At 40.3% G+C, this 22854-nt stretch overlaps 1 protein-coding gene across 12 annotated transcripts in view; it reads right to left on the bottom strand.

Annotated features, from left to right (window-relative positions):
- The window catches only part of LCORL (ligand dependent nuclear receptor corepressor like), a 168900-nt gene extending 148049 nt beyond the window's left edge, over nt 1–20851 (bottom strand). For 2 of the 12 annotated variants that reach the window (XM_058722999.1, XM_058723002.1), the window contains exon 1: nt 20518–20840. In XM_058722999.1, the coding sequence (XP_058578982.1) occupies nt 20518–20677 (160 nt within the window). In that variant the 5' untranslated portion in view covers nt 20678–20840. Of the gene's footprint in view, nt 1–19455; nt 19917–20517 lie in introns of those variants that run through there. The other 10 variants (XM_058722990.1, XM_058723000.1, XM_058723001.1 and 7 more) reach the window with 10 other exon arrangements.
- Nucleotides 20852–22854: the final 2003 nt, after the last annotated feature.

The raw sequence follows: 22854 nt of genomic DNA, 5'->3' as shown, positions 1-22854 counted from the left end.
ATATCTATATATATCTAGACATCTATATCTATATACATCTATATATATCTCCATCTATATCTCATAAACTTCAAATCTTCTAAGCCATAAATTAATTTGCTGTGGCTCTTTTAATAAACACTCAAGTCCTAAGTACCAAATTATCATGAGTGCTGACAAATATAACACTAATGTGAAAACATTTTAATAAGCTATTGTTATTTCAACAACAACCAAGTAAGATGAGTGCTCTGAGGGATTTTGACACATTAGCTATATCACTGTTAATTCAGTGGCTCTACGAGATTAAAAAACAATGAACTGCTCTTCATCATATGCAATGAGTCTATTAATAAACAGTATCTTCTTTGGTTTGCTTCATGAATAGAAAATGTCAGATCCAAGACATAAGCAGCAATGGTTTCTTAATGGTTTTAGAGCTATTCAAAACACAGAGCATAAAGATGGGAGGAAGAGAGGGAGAAAAAGGGTAAGAAAGACAATAAGAGAGAGAGAGTAAGCTTCTGGGGTCTAAACTCAATTTTTTTTGGCTCATAACCAAAGCATAATCAACCCAAAATAGTTTATATTAAGCTTAAAGGCAAGCAGTATGATGTCATAAATGTCATATTTTTCACAACTCTTACATAAATCCATAATTACTTGCAAGGAAATGTGTAATCTGGGTTTATTCATATTAGAACAAGAAAAGGATTACAGAATTCAGACAACCAATATATAAAATGCCTTGTTCTGATTAAAAATTTTAATATTATGGGAATGCAAGCTGGTGCAGCCACTCTGGAAAACAGTATGGAGGTTCCTCAAAAAATTAAAAATAGAACTACCCTATGACCCAGCAATTGCACTACTAGGCATTTATCCAGGGGATACAGGTGTGCCGTCTCGAAAGGACACATGCACCCCCATGTTTATAGCAGCACTATCAACAATAGCCAAAGTATGGAAAGATCCCAAATGTCCATCGATGGATGAATGGATAAAGAAGATGTGGTATATACGTACAATGGAGTATTATTCGGCAATCAAAAAGAATGAAATCTTGCCATTTGCAACTACGTGGATGAAACTGGAGGGTATCATGGTAAGTGAAATTAGTCAGTCAGAGAAGGATAAATATCATATGACTTCACTCATATGAGGACTTTAACAGACAAAACAGATGAACATAAGGGAAGGGAAACAAAAATCATATAAAAACAAGGAGGGGGACAAAGCATAAGAGACTCATAAATATGGAGAACAAATAGAGGGTTACTGGAGGGGGTGTGGGAGGGGGGAATGGGTTAAATGGGTAAAGGGCATTAAGGAATCTACTCTGAAATCATTGTTGCACTATATGCTAACTAATTTGGATGTAAATTAAAAAAAATTAAATTAAGTATTATGTTGAAAAAAATTTTAATATTAAAAATTAGGCCAGAATTTGTAATATTGTTAAAGCTGGGTCACAGGAATATGGATATTCATTATGCTTTCTTCTACTTTTGCACATATTTAAATTTTTCCATAATGATTTTTATAAATTATGCCCAAGTTTTCAAATATTCTTCTGGGAAGGCTACTTTTGATTCCCCTAAAGAAAGAGTAATCATGGTTTGCATAGGGTTGGTCTAAAACAAGAGAACTGTTAACATAAATTCACTGAATGGAATGTGGAAACTGGCATTCCTATGACCCTCCAAACTTAAAAACAAGCTAACAGTATCAGTTGAATCTCAGTTAAATATCAGAATAAGTGCTAATTCCTTAGGACAATATTAAAAAGCAAAACAAAAGAGAACTATTCACAATCTGGTCCTGAAGCCAATTTTTGTACTCCCATGGTTTCTGCCATGTTGCAACTCTCAGGGATGCTATAATAATTTTTGAGGGGGAAAAAAAAAAGAGGGAGATCAAGAGTTTAGTTTTAGGTATGTTGTACTTAGGATATCTGAAAGACATACAAGTAAGTGAAGAAAGACCAAGTAAATCCAATACTGAAGTAGGTTAGGTAACTGGAAGGATATAGAGAAGATGAAGGTAAAGGTAGTGTTTGAGATTTTGTTTAAATAAAGATGGAATCATTATATGTCAAAGTATGGGGGTCTATAAACCTACAGTGAACCATGTTACACTCTAGCAACTTCAATACAATTAGGGAAAACTGATTTGAGACAGTCCAAATTACTTACATGTATTATAAAACTGTTCACTAACATATGATTACAATATAAAATCATTCAGTTTACCTACACTAAATTTTCCTGACAGATAATAAAGAATCAAATTTTGGAGAGAAGAAAAACAAAATACCACACACACAATAATAATCAAGCTCTAAAACCATCCGTGGACCTTCAAATATTAAGAAAACAAGAATGTACAGGCACCACATCATTCCTACAAAAGATGTAGGAGCTTTAGAGCTGTGAAATATGAAAAATATGCTGTTCTATATCCTATCCTGGATAAATGTCTCACAATCCAATTAGGCTTATAAAAGAAGCCTGCAAATTATTTTCTCTATTCTTCCTCCTTTTTCTGTATGCCCATAGCTCATCAATATCTAAAATCTGTTGACTGTAATGCATCATATCTTTTGAATTTTTCCTTCTCCATTTCTACTACAACTCTTATTTCAGATCCTCATAATTACTTGGTTGGGCTATCTTGACATCTCCCTGGTTGATTTACCTGTCATATTCCCCTATTAGTCTACTGGCAGAGTAATCTTACAGAACCACAAATGAAACTAACCCACCAATGGAAGTTAAGATGAGTTACTTAACTCCCTTATCTGTACAGTGGAGATGACAAAAATAGTTCCTCTTTATATAACTGTTGTGAAAATCAAGTGAATTCAAGTGTAATCACGTAGTAAAGAAAAATAATGAAAAATAACAATAATTACTATTATATTCTGCTTAGAAGTTTGTTCATGATTCAGCTTCTCTTTCTCTTTTCTCATACCCCACAATCATCCTATGACCATTCTTGGACCCATACAAGGAAACCTGATCATTCTCTTCCTTTGTGTCACAACCTTAATATTGTATATGCTTCTATTACAGCATTTATTATAGTAAGAGAACTTTGTCTGCCCTACAAGACTGTGCTTCATGCAAACAATCTAATGCATCTGAGTCCCCTAGCACAATGACTGATCCATAAATACTGAAAAAAAATTATGAGGAAGAGATGCACAGGAGGATTATAGCAGATGGCCAAGCTTCCTTTGACACTGAAAATCCTATCATTCTTGATATAAAATAAAAGAGCAATTTTAGAATGATCTAAAGAATGAGAGGGCCAGCAAAAACTCACTCTGTGACAGAGGATGAAAGGATCTGTGGATTCAGACTGATGAGAAGTATGAAGATAAATAACATAACTTGGTAAAATAAGCTAGATTAGTAAACTAATGTACACTCATAGGGATATTCAACCCCACTTATAAATGATGCCTATGTCATAATGGAAATATTAAAAGGTCAAATAATAAGGCAAAGGAGAAAAAATAGGTAATGATTAAGCTGATGCCATAATGTTGGTGTGTTAAAAACAAAATTACCAGGGCATTACATTCCTATATTCTGAATGGGTCTAAGGGAGCACAGGCAAAGGAGAGTTAAGATGAAACAATAAACTGTCACCAGCTATCTTCTATTTGATCATTTGCCGTTCTTTGGAAAAGTTCAAAAGAGATAGAAAGGTGATAGCCATCGTTCTTGGAATTAGGATAGAGAGCAACTTTATATCCAGATTAAAAACACTGACAATCTGTGCTGGGGAAAATCCTTGCCCCACTAATTCCATGCTCCTACCACTGGCCATTCCCAACTGAAGGACCAAGAAAGAAATTTGGGTATATTGTTTCTGATTAACCCACATTCATAGAACCCTTAACTGAGATATGTGCCTTTAAATAACAGAAGCCCAAGGCGCCTCGGTGGCTAAGTCAGTTAAGAGCCTGACTTTGGCTCCACTGGTGATCTCACAGTTTGTGGGTTTGAGCCCACATTGGGCTCTGTGCTGACAGCTTAGAGCCTGGAGCCTGCTTTGGATTCTATGTCTCCCTCTCCCTCTGTGCCCCTTCTCTGCTCGCACTCCATCTCTCTCCTTCTCTCTCTCTCAAAAATAAATAAACATTAAAAAAATTTTTTTAAATAACCGAAGCCCCTATTCTCTTCTATTCTTCACCAGGAACAAAGGGCTGAGGAGGTCTAAATCCAGAATTCTTTTCCCTACCATTGAAACTCAGGGTTCTGAAATGAAGCAGAGAACCACAGTATTTTACTAAAGCTTTAGACATGACTACCTGATCAGGAAGGATCAGACTTGTTAATTTTTTAATCAGGTTTGACCAGGAGAGCAAATATAGACCTGGATCTGAATTCCACCTTCATAAAGTCAGCCTCTCTAAACTTCAGTTTTCTACTCTGTAAAATGAAGATAAAAATTGTGCTAATTTGCATGTGAAAATTAAATGTGATTAAAACATATACACATAGTGTATGACACATGATAAGCACTCAGTAGATATTAGCTACCATTATTCCAAAGAGCAATTCTTAGTGTTGAAAAACCTGCAAGACAATTTACATATTATTAACTACGTGGTTTTAAGGGCTGAAAGTGATTAATTCAAAGAATGTAATATTTGACTCATAACATTGCTTTTATTTTTTTTTTAAGTTTATTTATTTTGAGAGACAGAGAGAGAGAGAAAGCATGAGTGGGGAAGGGGTAGAGAGAGGAGAGAATAAGAATCCCAAGCAGGTGCTAACTGGCAGTGCAGAGCCTGACGCGGGGCTCAAACTCACAAACCGTGAGATCGTGACCTGAGCCAAAGTCAGACACTTAACCAACTGAGTCACCAGGCACCCCCATAAGTTTGCTTTTAAATACTTATTGTTACTTTGTAACAATCTTAAATTTACAGAAAGTGTTTTCATCTTAAGTATGGTAAAAACTTTTATTTTCCAACTATTGGAGAATAAATGGATGTCCCATGACCCTTGAATTCTTCAACAAGTAATTCCTACAGAGGTATTCTCTTACAAAGACAAGTATCAAAATCAGGAAATTAACAATGATACATTAGGCACAAAGCTACTGGACAGTCACTGCTCTTAGGCCCCTTCTCAGTGAATGCTTTAGGGCATGTGTATATATACACACACATTTACTTCTATATACTATACACTATGAAAATCATGAGTTCATACCAGTATCTCATTTCCAGTCCAACACTACAGAGAGCATTCTAGTTTTCTCCAATTCCATATTTGTAACTCCCTTCTCAGACAATGAGAGGCCTGGTTCCCATTATCTTTAATATTTATTTTTTTGACCAGTCTCCCTGTATATAGCCAATCTCCCATTGTGGCTGCCTTCCCTTCCCTACAGGGACGCTTTCCTTGACCCTCTCTGCCCCAACACCCCCATGCCTTCTCCATGTATATAACTTCCTCACCTTGTTCAGGTCCCTATTCCTCAAGCCTGGCATCTGTCCTACAAGAATACCTTCCTCCTCCTGTAATACCCTACCTATACTGAGCTGACCCTTCCATTGGGATGCCTTCCTCTCCCCACCCTCAGGCTTTGATATCTTGCACTGGGATGCCTCCATGCACAGACTCCCTCCTCATCCAATCTGCTTCAATACACCCACACTAGGCTACCCTCCTTTCTTTCCCCCCCAACCTTCCAGCAGCTGTCCTCCTTATCATCCTCTTACCCTGTTGAGGTCTAGACACCCCTTACTAGGACCAACCAACCCTCCCTCATACCAGGTCTACTATCCTTCATAGATACCCTGCCTGGACTCTGACACTTTGCACCAGCATGCCCTTCTAGGCAGATTACTCCTCACCTCTCAAAACTCCATCAACCCACATGGGGACCCTCCTCATCCCTGTCAGGCTCTGACATGCCATTCCTCCAAAAGGACATGGCTCCTTCTCCCACATACACCATCCAGTGTAGACACTTACCCTCACTTGGTCCCATCTGATGGTTTTAGTACTGAATTGTTCAGAAAGGGAAGAGGAAGAGGATAAGGAAAAATTGGTAACATTTTAAAGAAAGAGATACAGTGAATAAACTGGATAAGTATCCACAGTCAGAACTGATTAAAAGCATCATCTCTTTATCAAAGTATCTGTTTTTTCCACTTAAAAAAACAGTTCTCTATTCTTTCTAAATTTAAAAAGTCACTTGATAAAGAAGTTAGTCTTGTCTTTCTTTTCTCACCAAACATACATTTTACTTAAGTATCTTACACAGGTCTGTAGAAAATCTAGTTCATTAAAAAGAGTGAGAGTTTAGAAAATATGGTTGTGGGGCACTTGGGTGCTCAGTTGGTTAGGCATCTGACTCTTGATTTTGGCTCAGGTCATGATCTCATGGTTCCTGAGTTGAGCCCAGGATCAGGCTCTGCACTAAGTGTGGAGCCTGCTTAGGATTCTCTCTCTCTCCCTTGCCCTTTCACCCTGTATGCACACTCTCTCAAAATAAATACGCTAAAAAAAAAAAAAAGAAGAAGAAGAAACATGGTAGTTTCAAACAGTAGAATGAAATATTTTTTTAAACATCCAAAATATGTAAGTTTGACTTGTTTTCAGTATAATAATAGTTGTATCGTTTCCAGTAAACTTACCTCCAGATATAACTGCAAAAAGTAGCTTGGATTATTGGAGGAATAACACCTTTTCCTTGCTCCTTGTTTCTGTGAGGAAGGATGCTTCACAAGCATAATATCAGCCTCTCTTCACCCCTAGGGAAGTGAACTGCCTGGTCTAATTGGTGATTTTGCAAAGAATAATTGAGTAGACAGAGCTCAGTTCTGCTCCTTTTCCCCTTGGGAGTCAGCTATTGGGAAAACATACCTGCAGAGAGCTCATATTTTGTTCTGCTTCCCTAGTATGCCTAGAACAGGGTGGCTAAGTTGGCCTATGCCAGACCACGTGATTCTCCCAAGCTGTTCCTCTAACCTGATCTAATCAGCAATAGAAGTGATATTCTGGCTCCTATCTTTTTCCTTGTTTCATTTTTCAAGTTGTTCAGAACCCAGACAGAAAAGAAGGGTGCCATTTGCAAGTACTTCAGCAATCCAACATCTTAATTAATATATTGAGGTGGAGATTGCTCATTTCCCAGTTTTGACTTAAAAGGGCTGCTTCAATTTGAGCTTCTTAAAACTATTACAAACAAAAAAAACCCTTAAACCTGAACCAACAGCAGATGTTCAAAATGAACATAAGCCAACTTATCTGATCATGCTTATTAGCCATTAAAAAAAGAAAAACTTCAAGACTCATAATTTCCTCCTTATAGAGGCCATAATTTATACTTCTAGTCCCACTCCCTACTCCCAGTCTATATTCCAATGACTCTAGAGTGCTGAATATTCTCAGAATATATCATTATTTAGACTTCTATACCTTTTGCTTTTACTATCCCTCTGCCTGTTCCCTCCACCCTACTCTCCTGCTAGATTATTTAACTTAGGGATAAGAGAACTATGGTCTATAGGCCAAATCCAGCTATTTTTGTAAACAATTTTGGAATTTTGTTAACAATTTATTGGAATACAGCCATGCTCATTTATTTATATATTGCTTTTGCACTGTAACAGTAAAGCTGAGTAGCTGCAACAGAGACCATATAACCCCCAAAGCCTAAAATATTTACTATCCAGCCCTTTACATAAAAACTTTTACACAACACAGGAAACCTCATCAACAAAACCAAAGGGCAACCTACTGAATGATATCTGCAGAGAAGATAATCTGCAAATGATATATCTGGTAAGGGGTTAATATCCAAAATATATAAAGAACATATACAACTCAACACACACACACACACAAAAATCCAATTAAAAATGAGATTACCTGAATAAACATTTTTCCAAAGAAGACCCACAGATGGTCAACAGACACATGAAAAGATGCTCAACATCACTCACTAATCATTAGAGGAATGCAAATCAAATCTACAATGAGATATCACCCCACACCAGTCAGAATGGCTAGTATCAAAAAGACAAGAAATAACAAGTGCTGAAGAGTATGTGGAGTAAAGGGAGTGCTTCTTCACTTCTGGCAGGAATGTAAAGTGGTGCAGCCACTTTAGGAAACACAGTATGGAGGTTCCTCAAAAAACTGAAAATAGAAACACCATATGATCCACTACTGGGTATTTAGCCACAGAAAACAAAAACACTAATTCAAAAAGATATATGCACCCCTATGTTTACTGCAGCATTATTTACAACAGCCAACCCAAGTGTCCATTGATGGATGGATGAAGATGTGATAGATAGACAGAGAGGTAAGTCAGCCATAAAACAAGAATGAGATCTTGCCATTTGTGACAGTACTGATGGGACTAGAGGGTATTATGCTAAGTGAAATAAATAAGAGAAAGCAAGTACCAAATATTTCACTTATATGAGGAATCTAAAAAAAAAAAATAAACAAACAAAAAACCCTAGAATCTTAAATACAGAGAACTGGTGATTGCCAGAGGGAAAGTGGGTGCAAGGATGGGCCCAACAGGCAAAGGAGATTAAGTAGTATAAACTTCCAGGGGCACCTGGGTGGCTCAGTCGGTTAAGCATCCAACTTTGGTTAAGCATCCGACTTCCGTTCAGGTCATGATCTCACAGTTTGCGAGTTTGAGCCCCGTGTCAGGCTCTGTGTAGACAGCTCAGAGCCTGGAGCCTGCTTCAGATTCTGTGTCCTCCTCTCTCTCTGCCCCTCCCCTGAAGGTACGCACACTTGCTCTCTTTCTCTCTCTCAAAAATAAACATTAAAAAAAAAAGTATAAACTTCTAGTTATAAAATAAATAAATCAGGAGCTGAAAAGTACAGTGTAGGGAATAAAAAAAGTATGCCAACTCTTGCTTTCACTCAATCTTTCGAAGTTTCATTATTTCAGATCCTTCAAATCAAAATTAATTGCTCCCTCTTCTGTCTTTCCATTATATTATACCAACTCTGATACTTAATATCCCTGACAACTGTGAGTGTTTTTTTTTTTTTTAATTTATTTTTGGGACAGAGAGAGACAGAGCATGAACGGGGGAGGGGCAGAGAGAGAGGGAGACACAGAATCGGAAACAGGCTCCAGGCTCCGAGCTGTCAGCACAGAGCCCGACGCGGGGCTCGAACTCACGGACCGCGAGATCGTGACCTGGCTGAAGTCGGCCGCTTAACCGACTGCGCCACCCAGGCGCCCCTGTGAGTGTTTTAATAAAAGCAAAGTCTAAGCCCTATTTCTTATACACTAAGCTTTTTACACACCCACAGTCCCCACCTCTCCCAACAATTTTCATTCTTAGGGCAAGTATTTTGAAAGAAGCTTCTGCCCTTTTCTCTACCCCTTATTGAGTCCTCCCAAAGGAAAGAAGAATGACTAATATTGGCAGCATCCTGATAGTTGTTCCTAGTGGGATGAATTGTTGTTTTAAAGGTCACTTTTCATGCACGGCCAAGCTTCCCTCTTACTCTGCCTAGATGGTCACACCTTAGCAATAAGCAAATCACATGGTAAACTCACCAAGTTCTACCAGGCACAGAACTTCCCAGTATTTTAGAAGAGGTCTACAGTTCTAACTGCTCTATCTTTGATTGTTGGTAAGTTCAATTCAGGAGGACAGGGAGTAAAGAAGTCTGATTTGTCCATACAACCTCACCATTTAAATTTATTTATTTATTTTGAGAGAGACCATGAGAGCACGAGCAGGGAGAGGGGCAGAGAGAGAGAGAGAGAGAGAGAATCCCAAGCAGGCTCCACCTGGTCAGCGGTCAGCTCAGAGCCAAACACGGAGCCAAACTCACGAAACTGTTGAGATCATGACCTGAGCTAAAATCAAGAATCAGATGCTTAACCGACTGAGCCACCCAGGAACCCCAATACAACCTAATTACCTAAAAAGCTAACATTTTGATCTTTGAGTCTTAAGTCTATTTCCAGTTCAGAACCCAATAAGGAAGAAACATAGAATTAATTAAATGCCCCCCCCCATCAACTGCCACACAGTAGGACTCAAGATCTGTGAGGATTAACTGACAACAGTAAATTAATTGGAAAAAAATCATTTCTTTAAATTGTATAACATTAATTCCACACATATCTTAGTGATGAACTTAATTAGGAAAAAATTTTTGAAGGAAAAAAAGAGATACATTTAGAGATCACATTCAGTGACTCAAACCAAGCCCATCCTATTTATCTGTCTCAACATATTGTTGCTATCAAGTCTGAGATTAATTAAATAACATACAAACTAATCATTGATATTACTGATTCAAAAAAGCAGTCCCCACCATAATGGTATCTCCTATTTAAGAAACAAACATCCCTAGACCCCAGGGTCTTCCAATTACTGCCCCATTTATCTTTTTCCTCACAATGTAGCTTCTCAAATGAGTAGTCTAATAATCCTTTATATACATCTCTTATTTTTCTAACCTATTACAATGTGGCTTCCCTCCCCACCATACTGCTGCAATTTACTAATAATGACACTTAGAACCTCCATGTTGCCAAAAACAATGTATACTTCCCTATTTCAAGATACTTAACATCTCAACAACATGTAACAATCTCCTCTTAGATTTGGCGATACTACTCTTTCCTGGTTTTCCTACTTATAGCCTGTTGTCTTACTTTTCAGTGTAAAAGTTCAGTGGCCTTACCTTGGGGCTCCTCTTCATCTGCCCAGGGAATGTTAAGATTTCTTAAGACATGGTATAGAGTACTCTACTCTCTAATTATCCCTTACCCCTAGGTAATCTCATCCATTTCCATGGATGTAAATATCGTCCTCTTTTTAAATGTTTATTTATTTATTTTGAGGAGGGAGAGGAAGAGAGAATGAGTGGGGGAAGGGCAGAGGGAGAGAGGGAGAGAGAATCCCAAGCAGGCTCCACGCTGTCAGCACAGAGCCCAAGGCAGGGTTCAATCCCATGAACCTTAAGATCATGACCTGAGCTGAAATCAACAGTTGGATGTTTAACTGACTGAGCCACCCAGGCACCCCTAAATACCATCTTTATGCTGATAATTCCTTAATTTATATCTTTAGCACAGAAAAAAAAAAAAAACTACTGTGTAAGTATTACAGCACCTTTCCCCAAAACAAAAAATAGTGAGCATGTAAGGACAGATATTATCTTAGTTTACAGAAAAATGACTTGTGCCAAAGGCTATAATGATTAAGGCTAAGAAAAAAAACCATATTCCTTCAATTCTTAGTCCTTTCTACCATTTGTTAGGACTCAGTCCCTTGTCCCTAAATGATTTACTACTTAAATATGAAGACTACTGGACAAGTTACTTCCTACATACAAACCTTGCACATACCCATCAGAAACAAATTGGCCAGGGCACCTGGGTGGCTCCACTGTTTGAGTGTCAGACTCTTGATTTTGGCTCAGGTCAAGTCCCATGACGGGTTCTGGGCTGCCAGCATGGAGCTTGCTTGGGATTCTCTGTCTCCCTCTCTCTCTCTGCCCCTCCCCTGCTCACTCTCTATGTCTCTCTCTCTCAAAATAAATAAATGAATATTTAAAAAAGAAAAAAAAAGAAATGAATTGGCCAATCTGAATGAATTAATGAAAGCTTGTTTTTCAGTAAATACTTTAGAAAAGACTCTAGGTTACAATTACAAGTTACTGAGGATGCAGGGTAGAACATACAACTAAAAAGATACTCAAGAATTTGGGGCAATGTATACAAAAAAGAAGTAAAAGCAGATGAAAATGTATAAGCTGTCTAAAGAAGAAGCTAGACATACAAATAAGGAAGAAGCAGTCTAGTAAGTTATGATGTACTTCCTGAATATGGTTATTAGTATTTACTTGATGAAGAAAGACAAATGGGAGATATTACTGCTTTGTAAACTACAAACCAAAGCAGTTATTTCAAATAATGATTTAATATAGACTGAAACACAATAAAACCAGCAATGCAGATATTGATATAAACCAAAATCTTATCTGAATCTCCCCAAAGTGCTTACTTCACGATAAAAACTGAATCTATGAGACAGTGCAAACAAAGTAATAATAACTTGGCAACAAATAAAATAAAAAAGAAAAACAAGAAGTGAATGTAAGTGAGGTTAGGTTTCTTGTCAATTATGAGAAAACTGTATAAAATGAGGAGATAGAGAAAAATGATCCTTCATTAAGTTTCACATTCTCTTACCTTCTGTGGTGAATGAAAACTTTTGAAAGAATTGCTTAATGATAGATTTAGCCCTAAGTATGGACTCTAATAAAGTTAAATGGGTCCCCAAAATTTTGAACCTACGAATTTAGTGCTCTAACCAACTGTTATCACCCATGAATGCTGGCCATATATATATATATACACACCAAGAAGAAGGAATACTATCAAAAAAGAAAAAGATAGGAAGTCCACACACAAAATGTAGAATAAATGAAAGACTAGATTTACTAATAAGGGAGAAAAAATTGCATGCCCCAAAATCTACATGCCTTTGTTGCTTTCTCCTCTCAAGACTGCACTGTTGTAGAGTTAAACACCAGGGCTGAAAGTCAGACAAGTCAGGGGAGCATGGGGGAAATACATAATAACAACTTCTCAAGGTGCACAGCCAAGCCTTGAGGGATACACATATATAGCCAGTCACGGGAAGTAGTATGGACATGAAGAGACCAACCTGTAGCCTCTAACATTTGCAAAAATACAAAATTCGCACACTACTTGTTTCTAAGGATGGCAGAACTTTACCCTCCCAAGTATAAAATAATCCAGGAGTATAAGGGATTTCAAATTTTACATGTAAAATCCATTGACGTGCCTGCCTATATAAAAAAATTTTTTAATGTTTATTTTTGAGAGAGAGAGAGAGAGAGACTGAGTGGGAGAGGGGCAGAGAGAGAGGGAGACACAGAATCTGAAGCAGGCTCCAGGCTCTGACCTGTTAGCACAGAGCCTAACACAGGGCTTGAACCCACAAACCGCGCGATACAACCTGAGCCAAAGTGAGACGCTTAACAGACTGAGCCACCCAGGTGCCCAAGACATGCCTATTTTAAAGACATTCTGGAGGGGCGCCTGGGTGGCGCAGTCGGTTAAGCGTCCGACTTCACCCAGGTCACGATCTCGCGGTCCGTGAGTTCGAGCCCCGCGTCAGGCTCTGGGCTGATGGCTGATGGCCCAGAGCCTGGAGCCTGTTTCCGATTCTGTGTCTCCCTCTCTCTCTGCCCCTCCCCCGTTCATGCTCTGTCTCTCTCTGTCCCAAAAATAAATAAAAAATGTTGAGAAAAAAAAAAAAAAAAGACATACTGAATACATGCCTTAAACACCCAACTACTCATTATCAACACAGATTCCATTTTCCTGGTGAACATTATTAGTGCCATAATTTACACCTTTTTAAATGGGTAAAAAATTGGCTACAGCCAAGTGCCAAGGTTTTTGGGTGGCTGACCCATCCATACCAGTCTTCATCAAATTAAGATTTCTAAGTAAATCTACCCTTTTGGAATTTACATGGCAGTAATGAAAAGATGATGAAGAAGTTTGTGGGGAGACAAAAGATCAGAAGGCAAGAAGTAGCCAGAAAGAAATGTCAAGTTGATTATCTAAAATTTTATTTACCTGGACTGCCCTATCTTTTAAGTGTCACAGCTCTATGAGTCGCTCCCATAACTTCTTCACAGGTTAAAAATAGAGGAAGAGACTATCCTCTGACACTGATACTGCTATTATAAATGGCACAGGTAGTTTGGAAGAAAGATGCACTCTACAAACACTTGCAGAGTGCAAAGCTCTAAGGAAGCATAAAATACAGAGTAGGTACCAACAAAGAGTAGCTGCAAGATGATCTAGTATGATCTAGTAGGATACGGATTTTTTTTTAATGAATTTAAACTAATTTCTTGTATTCAGTTACTACAAAGCCAAAAGATTCCTTAGAGTGTAGGAAGGCATCAAATGTCTTTTTAGTCACTCCATATAAAGACAGGATTATACTAAGCGATATACTGTGATTCTAAAACCCTGACTCTGTGGCTCTAAACTAACCTTAATACAGATAATGCAAGCCCTCACTATCTTTTCCACTAACATGCCTCATGATCCTTTTATTGTGTATCAGCATTCCCACCAGACAGAATCTACTGGCAAAAGCATAAAGCTCAAAGTTGCTAATAACTTGTATAAATCACTAATAACACCTAAAATTTATGGAATGTTTTTTATATGGCAGACACATATTAGCATATATCAACATAATTAATTCTCAAGCCACTTTATTATCTCCAATTTACAAATAAGAAACTAAAGTACAGAGAGATTAGGCAACTTGTAAGTTGTAACACTAGGTTTCAAAGGTAGTCTAGCTCCAGAGCTTACTTATTTGCTGTATTAGTCTATATAAATAAAAGATTTGGGGGAAGATAAATTAAGCTATAGGTGTGGTTATTATTAACAATCTGAAGTAAGTGGCACCATGGTATCAAGAGTTGGCTGGAGCTACTACACCACAGAACTACGTCGTGCAACGAGGTAGCCATTTGCCACATGTGGCTAATAAGCACCTGAAATGTGGCTAGTTCAAATTAAGATGTGCTAGATGTATAAATATCTGATTTCAGGGGCACCTGGGTGGCTCAGTCAGTTAAGCGTCTGACTTCAGCTGAGGTCATGATCTCATGGTTCCTGGGTTTGAGCCCCACGTCAGGCTCTGTGCTGACAGCTCAGAGCCTAGAGCCTGCTTCGGATTCTGTGTCCCCCTCTCTCTCTGCTCCTCCCCTGCTTGTGCTCTCACTCTCTCTCTCTCTCTCTCTCAAAAATAAACATTAAAAAAAAGTTTTAAATACCTGATTTCAAAAATTAAATATTACAAAAGAATTGAAACTAACTCATTAATAATTTTTGTATGGATTAATGTTAAAATATTTTGAACACACTGGCCTAGAAAATGTGCTTTTCAAATGTGGCTACCAGAAATTTTAAATTAAATATTTGGCTCCCATTATATTTCTACTGCATAACACCGGTATGTAGGGAATAAACTGGAGTTTATAGAATGATTCTAATCAAATCTTTGTCATTTTGTTTTGATGTAGCAACCTTAGGCAAATCAGTTACATTGAGTATTAGCTTTTGTATCAGAAAAATAGGGTTTAAAAACAGCGCTGAAACCTAGTGTTCAGATTTTGGTATCTAAATCTATTCTATACTAAAAAGAATGGAGATGCTCCTTGGAGAAATGGCTGATTTAAGGGCTGGGACAGGTTAAGTACAAGATTAACCTGGAATATCTTATTTTGGCAGGAAGTGCTCAAAAAATCATTTGAGGGGCGCCTGGGTGGCTCAGTTGGTTAAGCATCCGACTCTTGGTTTCAGCTCAGGTCGTGATCTCAAGGTTCATGAGATCGAGCCCCACATCGGGCTCTACGCTGACAGCATGGAGCCTGCTCGGGATTCTCTCTCTTCTCTTCCCCTGCTCAGGTGCTCACGCACTCTCTCTCTCTCTCTCTCTCTCTCTCTCTCATAAAATAAATGAACTTTAAAAAAAAAAAATCATTTGAGAGATAAGGGTGAGAGGGGTTGTAGAGAGGTGTGATTTGTAAAAAACACTGGAACCAGCTTGATGAGGCACCCAAAGGCCAAACCTGAGACAATCTGGGAATCAAAATAATGACAGAAATGGATGTAACCATTAAATAAAGTAAGAATCCATGAGTTCAGGGGTGCCTGTCAGTTGAACATCCAACTCTTGATTTTGGCTCAGGTCATGATTCCAGGGTCTTGGGATCAAGCCCTGCATCAGGCTCCACATTGAGCGTGGAGCCTGCTTAAGATTCTCTCTCTTGCTCTCTCTCTCTCTCTCTCTCTCTCTCCCTCCCTCCCTTTCTCTCTCTCTCTCCCCCTCTCTCCCTCTCTCTCCCCAGCTCATAGGTGCGCTCTCTCTAAAAAAATAAAAATAATAATAATAATAATCCAGGAGTTCATACAAATAGAAATAACTGGATAAATAAATAGTGGAGAGGAGATGGGAAAGATGGCTTTATGACAGAATACCAACTACTAATTATAGAAGGAATGGTGAAGATAGAAAATCATGAAAGGATGTTAAAACTTGTGAGTGAAATATGGGTGTGACTATGTAGATATTCTGTTCCTCTAAACATTTTCCCATAAATTACATATCAATTACAAAAGGATAAATAGTAACTTTCAGGGAGAAATATGGAGAACACCACCTTAACCAAATTTTCAAACCTAGTATCACCACATTGGGACAAACCAACATCACGAACCTCAAGATATGATGTACTGATAAAGAGAGAATATCTCTTTAGAGGTATTCCTGCCAAAAATGTATAACCAATCTAGTCATGAGAAAACAATAGACAAATTGAAATTGAGGGACATTGTACAAAATAACCATTCTGTACTTTTAAAAAATGTCAAGGTCAAGAAATACAAGAAAGGCTGAGGAAGTGTTCCACGTTAAGAGAGACTAAAGAGATAGGACTAAAGAGATCACAGGATACATGATGTGGGGTGGGGGGAGGAAGGGGACTAATAGATAAAAGATAAAAATTGAGCATGAATTATGAAATAGATAATAGTATTATATCATTTTTAAATGCCCTGGTTTTAATAATATACTGTGATTAGGTAAGATAATGTCCTTGGTTTTAGGAAATATACACTGAAGAATTTAGGGGTAGAGAGGTATGATGTCACCAAATTATCCTCAAATGATTCAGAAAAAATAAAAATAGATAAATAGATATAAGGCAATAATGATAAAGCAAATGCAGCAAAATGTAATACAACTGGTGAATGTGGGTAAAGGTATACAGGAGTTCCTTGTACTATTCTTCCAACTTTTCTTGTAAATTTGAAATTTTATCAAAATTAAAAGTTAAGAAAAAGTAGAAAAACAAAAACTTGGCCTGTCTCCCAGACTGACTATCCTAATGGACTATACAAGTTCTGGTAATGGTTAAAAATATGCTAATGCATTTCCTTTATCCTCAACTTTACTTTGTTTTAAATTTTATGACTTATCAGATACTAACTGTATTATATATTCCATAAAATCCAGGACTTTGTCTGTTATCACTTAATGAGTCATAGTCATAGTCATAATGAGTACTAGGATACTATTTATTAAATCCAGTAAGCACTCAAACATTTGTTAGCTGAGCATACTCAAAATTATAGTATAGGATGATGATAGAAAAATAATCGAATTATAAATTGTAAATAGGGCTACTGATTAGGACACAGAATTTGTAGAACAACTTTTCAATTAAATTATAAAGAAAAACCAGGAATAAAGTACAGAGTAGTCAGAAATCTAACCTAAAGACATGAGTTCCACAAATAGAGAAAGGCAAACATCACTTTCCTTATCAAGGGTTAAACATCTTAGCTAACTACCAGCAGTCATGACAACTAAAATGATCTTTTTCCTCCATGAAATTAGAATAATATAGATGAGTTATTAAAAAAAATCAGGTTACTTTAAAAACCTAGGCTAGGAACTGAGATTTTAAAATTTCACTACTGGCTCAATATTAATTTGTTATATGACCCTAAATTACTGCTTACAATTCCTATGTCTCATTTCAAAATAAGACTTTTGGTGGTGGGGGCGGGAGGGGGCGGGGCGACGCGTGGGTGGCTCAGTCAGTTGAGCATCCAACTTCGGCTCAAGTTATGATCTCGCTGTTCACCAGTTCAAGCCCCGCAATCAGCTTTGTGTTGACAGCTCAGAGCCTGAAGCCTGCTTCAGATTCTGTGTCTCCCTCTCTCTGCTCTTACTCTGTCTCTCTCTCTCTCAAAGACAAATAAACATTAAAAAAAAAAAAAAAAAAAGACTTGGGTCATTTCATTTTCTTTTCAAAGGTACAAAGTGTAATGTTTTATAAAAATTATTTCAAGCAATAAGAGCACTGAATATATTCAATGCAAAAATACATACATATAAATATTCACACACATGCAAAGGAAAAAGAATACGGCTTTTTTGTAAATATGTTTACATAGTACTGAAAGTAAGCACATTAATAGCAAGAGGCAATTTAAAATAATTACACAAACTACATTTAATCCCAATTCACACTATGAATAGGTGCTTCACATATAGGATACTGGGGAAAAAAAAAAAAACAAACAAACCCAATCAACAAGTGTATATCCTGTTTAAAGGAGTTTTACTGTTTATTTCAAAATAACAATGACAAAAAGTATGAGATGGATTTTGCTAGGTCTCCTGACTGGGACTATGGGAAACATTTCTCAAATATAATTAGAGCCCAGGAAAAACTTCCTTTCAAATACAGTACAGTTATACACATTACATTAAAAATGTAATACAGAGATTGCATGTTAGACATACCACATCCACTCAATTTTCAATGTCTTCCAATCCTACTTGAGTATCCAAGTAGGTAAAGCAGAAAGATATTCTAAACCCCCTTTTCCATCAAAGCCAACATCGTGTTTAATTAAAATTTGACAACTTTTCAGAAATACACATATTTTTGTGATACAGAGCCATATTTCATGGCTCTGTATCACAAAGTAAGAAGATACGGGAAAAAACCCAAAGAATTCTAAAACATAAAAACTGACCTAAGACGCCTCCGAATTACTGTGTGCCGCGGCAAAACTTAACACAATTATATCGTGAGCCAAGGTTTCAATGCTGTCATCCTGCCTGATTCTAACCGAACGAACTCAACAATTTCTACACAGGTTGTCAGTGGAACAGATCTTTAGATAAGCAATTGTGAAAACGGGTCCATTTTGTATTTAGGAAGCACTAGCAACAGTCAGCTTAACATTTTTATAAAAGAATAATACCGTGAGGGTTGTTTTTTTTTTTTTTACTTTTTTTTACGAACTAAATCATTCATAAATACTTGACTAAAGAAAGCTATTTCCCAGAATGTTTCCTTAAATAAAACTAAAGTATATTTTATAAGGGTAAAACATTAAGTTGCCTAAAGTGAACTTAAATGCTCCTAGTCAGAGCAGTCTTCTTTCTTGTCATTTCCCTATTTCCACCGTTTTCTGCAGTGCACATTTCTGAGCTGAGGCTGTATTAGTTTATCCTACCACTATCTCCTTTTCACTAGTGAAAAACGAGAAAGATCTTCAGGCTAACCAAACAAATCTGAGAGGGGTGGGGGAAAAGGGGCGCGAGGTGGCGCAAGAACAGATGGAAAGAAGGTAAGAGTTGTTTTCTTAAGGCACTAAGGTTACTCCTCAACTCCAAATGCTAAGATTTAATCGCCAGTGGAGCAAGCTGCTGCCGCTATCCATCCACTTAAGACAATGCAACCCTCCTTTTTACCTCTTTCCCCTACTCTCCTACCCGCAACCGCCTTCCAAAACAAACAGGCACAACACACCCCATCCCATAACCCTCCTTGTCCCTTCTGTGCCCACTAAACCAACCTGCTGGATAACAGCTCCTCGCATACGTCTCACTCAGACAAAAAAGCGACGGCGGCACGGTGGGGAGTTCCCACCACCTCCTGCCACCCCGAGCAACCCGCAGAATGACAGCCCCAAGCCCAGAAGTTTGTAGCAAAACGATTCCCACCCCACCAAAAGGGAAGACCGAATTACAGGAGAACGGGGATGGGAGGTGGGGAGGGCGACGTGCGTGTACATGCAGGGAAGGGTCCATCACATGACAGTACAAGAGGACCAGAGTCGTCCCGGCGTCCGCGAGGAGGAAAGGGGGGCGGGGGGAGAAGGGTGCCGTCGCCATGGCAACACCCCCCATCCGTCCAGACTTCCAAAGAGGGAGGAAGAACTTCAAATCCCAACCGTCAGCGCTCGAACAGCTCCTTCTTAAAGGGGTACACACAGCGCCGCCGCCGCCGCGGCCGCCGCCGAGCGCGAGAGGGCAGAGTTGGGTGCCCCCGCCCCTCGGGCGACGCCCCCGCCGCCCCTCGCCCCCAGCCGGCCCACCCGCGACCCCCGCCCCGCGAGCGCCCGGGGGTCGCCCCGGTCCTAGTCACCGGGAACTCGGCCGCGTCTACCCGCCCGGCCCCCGGCGGCGAGAAGGGGGTGTGTGTGCGCCCGGCGGGGGCGCGGACCAGCCCGCCTTCCTCCCGCCGGCCCTGCCCGCAGGCTCCCCTCCGCCCCGGCGCCGACCCACCGGGCCGCTGCCTCCCCCCGACAGGGTGGACGGCGGGCGGCGAGGGGGCACCGCGGAGTTTCGGGGAGAGCGCGAGCCAGAGGCTTCCTCGGGGGCTCGGCGAGCGGGTCCGAACTAACAGTTCCTGAGGAGCCCAAGAGCTGAGAAGGGAAGGAGCGCGAACCGCGCAGGGCGAGAGCCCCCAGACAAAAGGCAAGCGCCGGGGCCGCCGCGCCGCCGCCGCTCCCATCGCGCTTCCCCATTGAACTGACCCGAACGAGAGACTGAACTAACCCCCTCAGCCACAAACTCCTCGGGCTGCTGCAGCCGTCGCCGCGCGGAGCCGGGGCCCCGGCCCGTGTCTCTCTTACCTACACAGTGCATGAGGCGGTGGCGCCAAGAGTCGAGTTCCCGCCGGAATCCTCTCCTCTCCGCCGCGCACCGAGGGCTCCGGCACTGAGCAGCGGCGGCGGCGGCGGCGGCGGCAGCAGCGGCGGCGGCAGCGGCCATTCTCTCTCTTCCCTTGTCCATCTGCGTCCCGCGTCACGCGCCCTCATTTACATACGAGCGGCGCAGGCACGAGGCAGGGGCGCGAGCCCTCGGCGCGAGCCCCGGAGCGCGCACCCCCCGGAGGGGGGGTTGATTGACACGTGTCACTACCTTCCCTCTGCCCTTCCCTCCCCCTCCCACCACTCCCTCAGGGAGAGGCGGGGAGGGAGCGTGAGGAGAAGGAAGCAACCTGCCGCTTCCGCTGACCCCGCCTCCCCATCCACTCCCATCTCCCTCCTCCCGCCGGAGTTTACTCAAGCAAGCCATACTGCTCCCACCGCCCGCGAAAATCCTGAGCGGGAGCGAGAGCCTCGGAGCCCGGCCAGAAACCAGCGTGCTAAATGGAGCGGACTAGCAACGCCTCCCTTCTGACTTCGCGACGCGACTCAGGCCGCCTGGAGACTTCACTTCCCAGGCTCCGTTGCGCCGGGGTCCCGAAGCGGAGCTTGCCGCCGCGACGCGATGCCTGCCGGTCGTTGTAGTCCAGCAGGGATGGACACTCACTAGTTGTCTCACACTTGGGCTTGTAGACTGGCCTCTGACTTCTTTGCGCTGTGCGACTTGTGGGTTTAGCCTCCAACTCGCCATCAGGATTGCGCTGCCAGCGTCGTCTGGTCTGACCCAGCCGCCTTGCATTCTCTGGGCTCCCAGATAGAAGAGCGGTGGAAACCGCCCGAGTTGTCTGCGCTTTGTGCTTTAAGTGTTGGAAACTTTTGGGGGTCACTGTCAGCCTGCCACCGGGATGACAGGAATAGAGCAGGAATAGATGCAGCAATAGAGCAAGCCGGCCATTCGGCCGCATCAGAAATAACTGCCAAACATCCAGAGGGAGATGCCAAAGTGACTTCAGTTCCGGGGCAAAGAGATCTCCGAGAGCGAGAGTATTTACAAGGATTAGGAAAAAAGAGGCTTTTCATAGAAAATTATTTACGGGGGGGATTGGGTGTGGCTAGGTGAAAACTCCGAAAGGGGAAACTGTTATGTTCCGCAAAATGTAAACTCCCGTAGGACAGCGACCCACTGAGACGGCTGTATCTTGACATCTCTCACTTCTCTGACTCTAGTACAGTGCATGGCACGGGATTTAGCATTTTACAAATGTTATGGAATAAATTCTACGCTGTGCTAGAGAAAATATTTCTTCTTCAGAGAGAGAGAGAGAGAGAGAAAACTTTTGATTAAATATAAACTCCAATGACATTTTTTACTTTTGCACCAGAGTGTGCATGAAGTTCTGTATATGTGCAGGGGTCAAGCCAAAGCTAAGACACCCAAAGTTTGCTGAGAAGTACTGTGTATTACCGGAAATGTATGCCCAAGTCTGTGGACAATACGTTTTATTCTTCTTGGAAACTCCTATGCATTCTGAGTTCAGTTCCACCCTGCCTGTTTTGTGGCTTATCCTTATTGGCTTTCTGGATTGCTTGCTTGCTTCCTTTTTTTTTTTTCTTCCTATGAAAAAGTGTTTCATTGTTCATTACCTCTCAATAATGAAGATGTAGTTTTACATTTTCACAAAGAAAAAAGGATGAAATTTGAATTTCACAGTCACCCTTCCCAGAATGGTCATAGTTGGAGGAGCAAGTGAAATCACTAGTGAAGATGCTTTTGGAATGATCAATGGATGGATTCAGTTAGATTCCACTCATATTACAATTGCCCAGATGATCAGCCTTTGTAGGTTTCCTGATCACTTTTACAGTGATCTACATTAGTTAGGATGGGCTAGGTTATGGTGCAGTAACAAAAAATCTAAAACAGCAAAAAATGGTATTTCCTGCTTATCTGACTGTTCATGGGGGGCTGCGGAGTGGTGAGGGATGGGAGAGAGGGAAGACTGCAGATGGTTCTCACCAAGCAACCAGATGACTTAAGGAGGCTCCAATCTCTAGAATGTCCCCACTTTCACGATATTCGGAAAGAATATGCATGGCAAACTGGTTCTTCCTGAAACTTATACAAGTCAATTCTACTCGCATTTCATTGACAAAAGCAAACCATATGAGCATACTATCTTCAAAGGAGCAGGGAAGTATAATTCTTTTTTCTCAGAAGGTAGATAACCCAAATTTACAGGTAAACTGCACCAATGATTACTGCAGTCCATTCTTCTAGTCATCAACCTATAGTTCACTCAACTTATGATACAGAATACATTC

This window comes from Neofelis nebulosa, chromosome 3 (assembly GCF_028018385.1).
Source record: "Neofelis nebulosa isolate mNeoNeb1 chromosome 3, mNeoNeb1.pri, whole genome shotgun sequence".
In the NCBI taxonomy this organism is placed as follows: Eukaryota; Metazoa; Chordata; class Mammalia; order Carnivora; family Felidae; genus Neofelis; species Neofelis nebulosa.
Note: the sequence above shows the minus strand (reverse complement) of the source record. Positions and strands in the feature narration are given on the sequence as shown.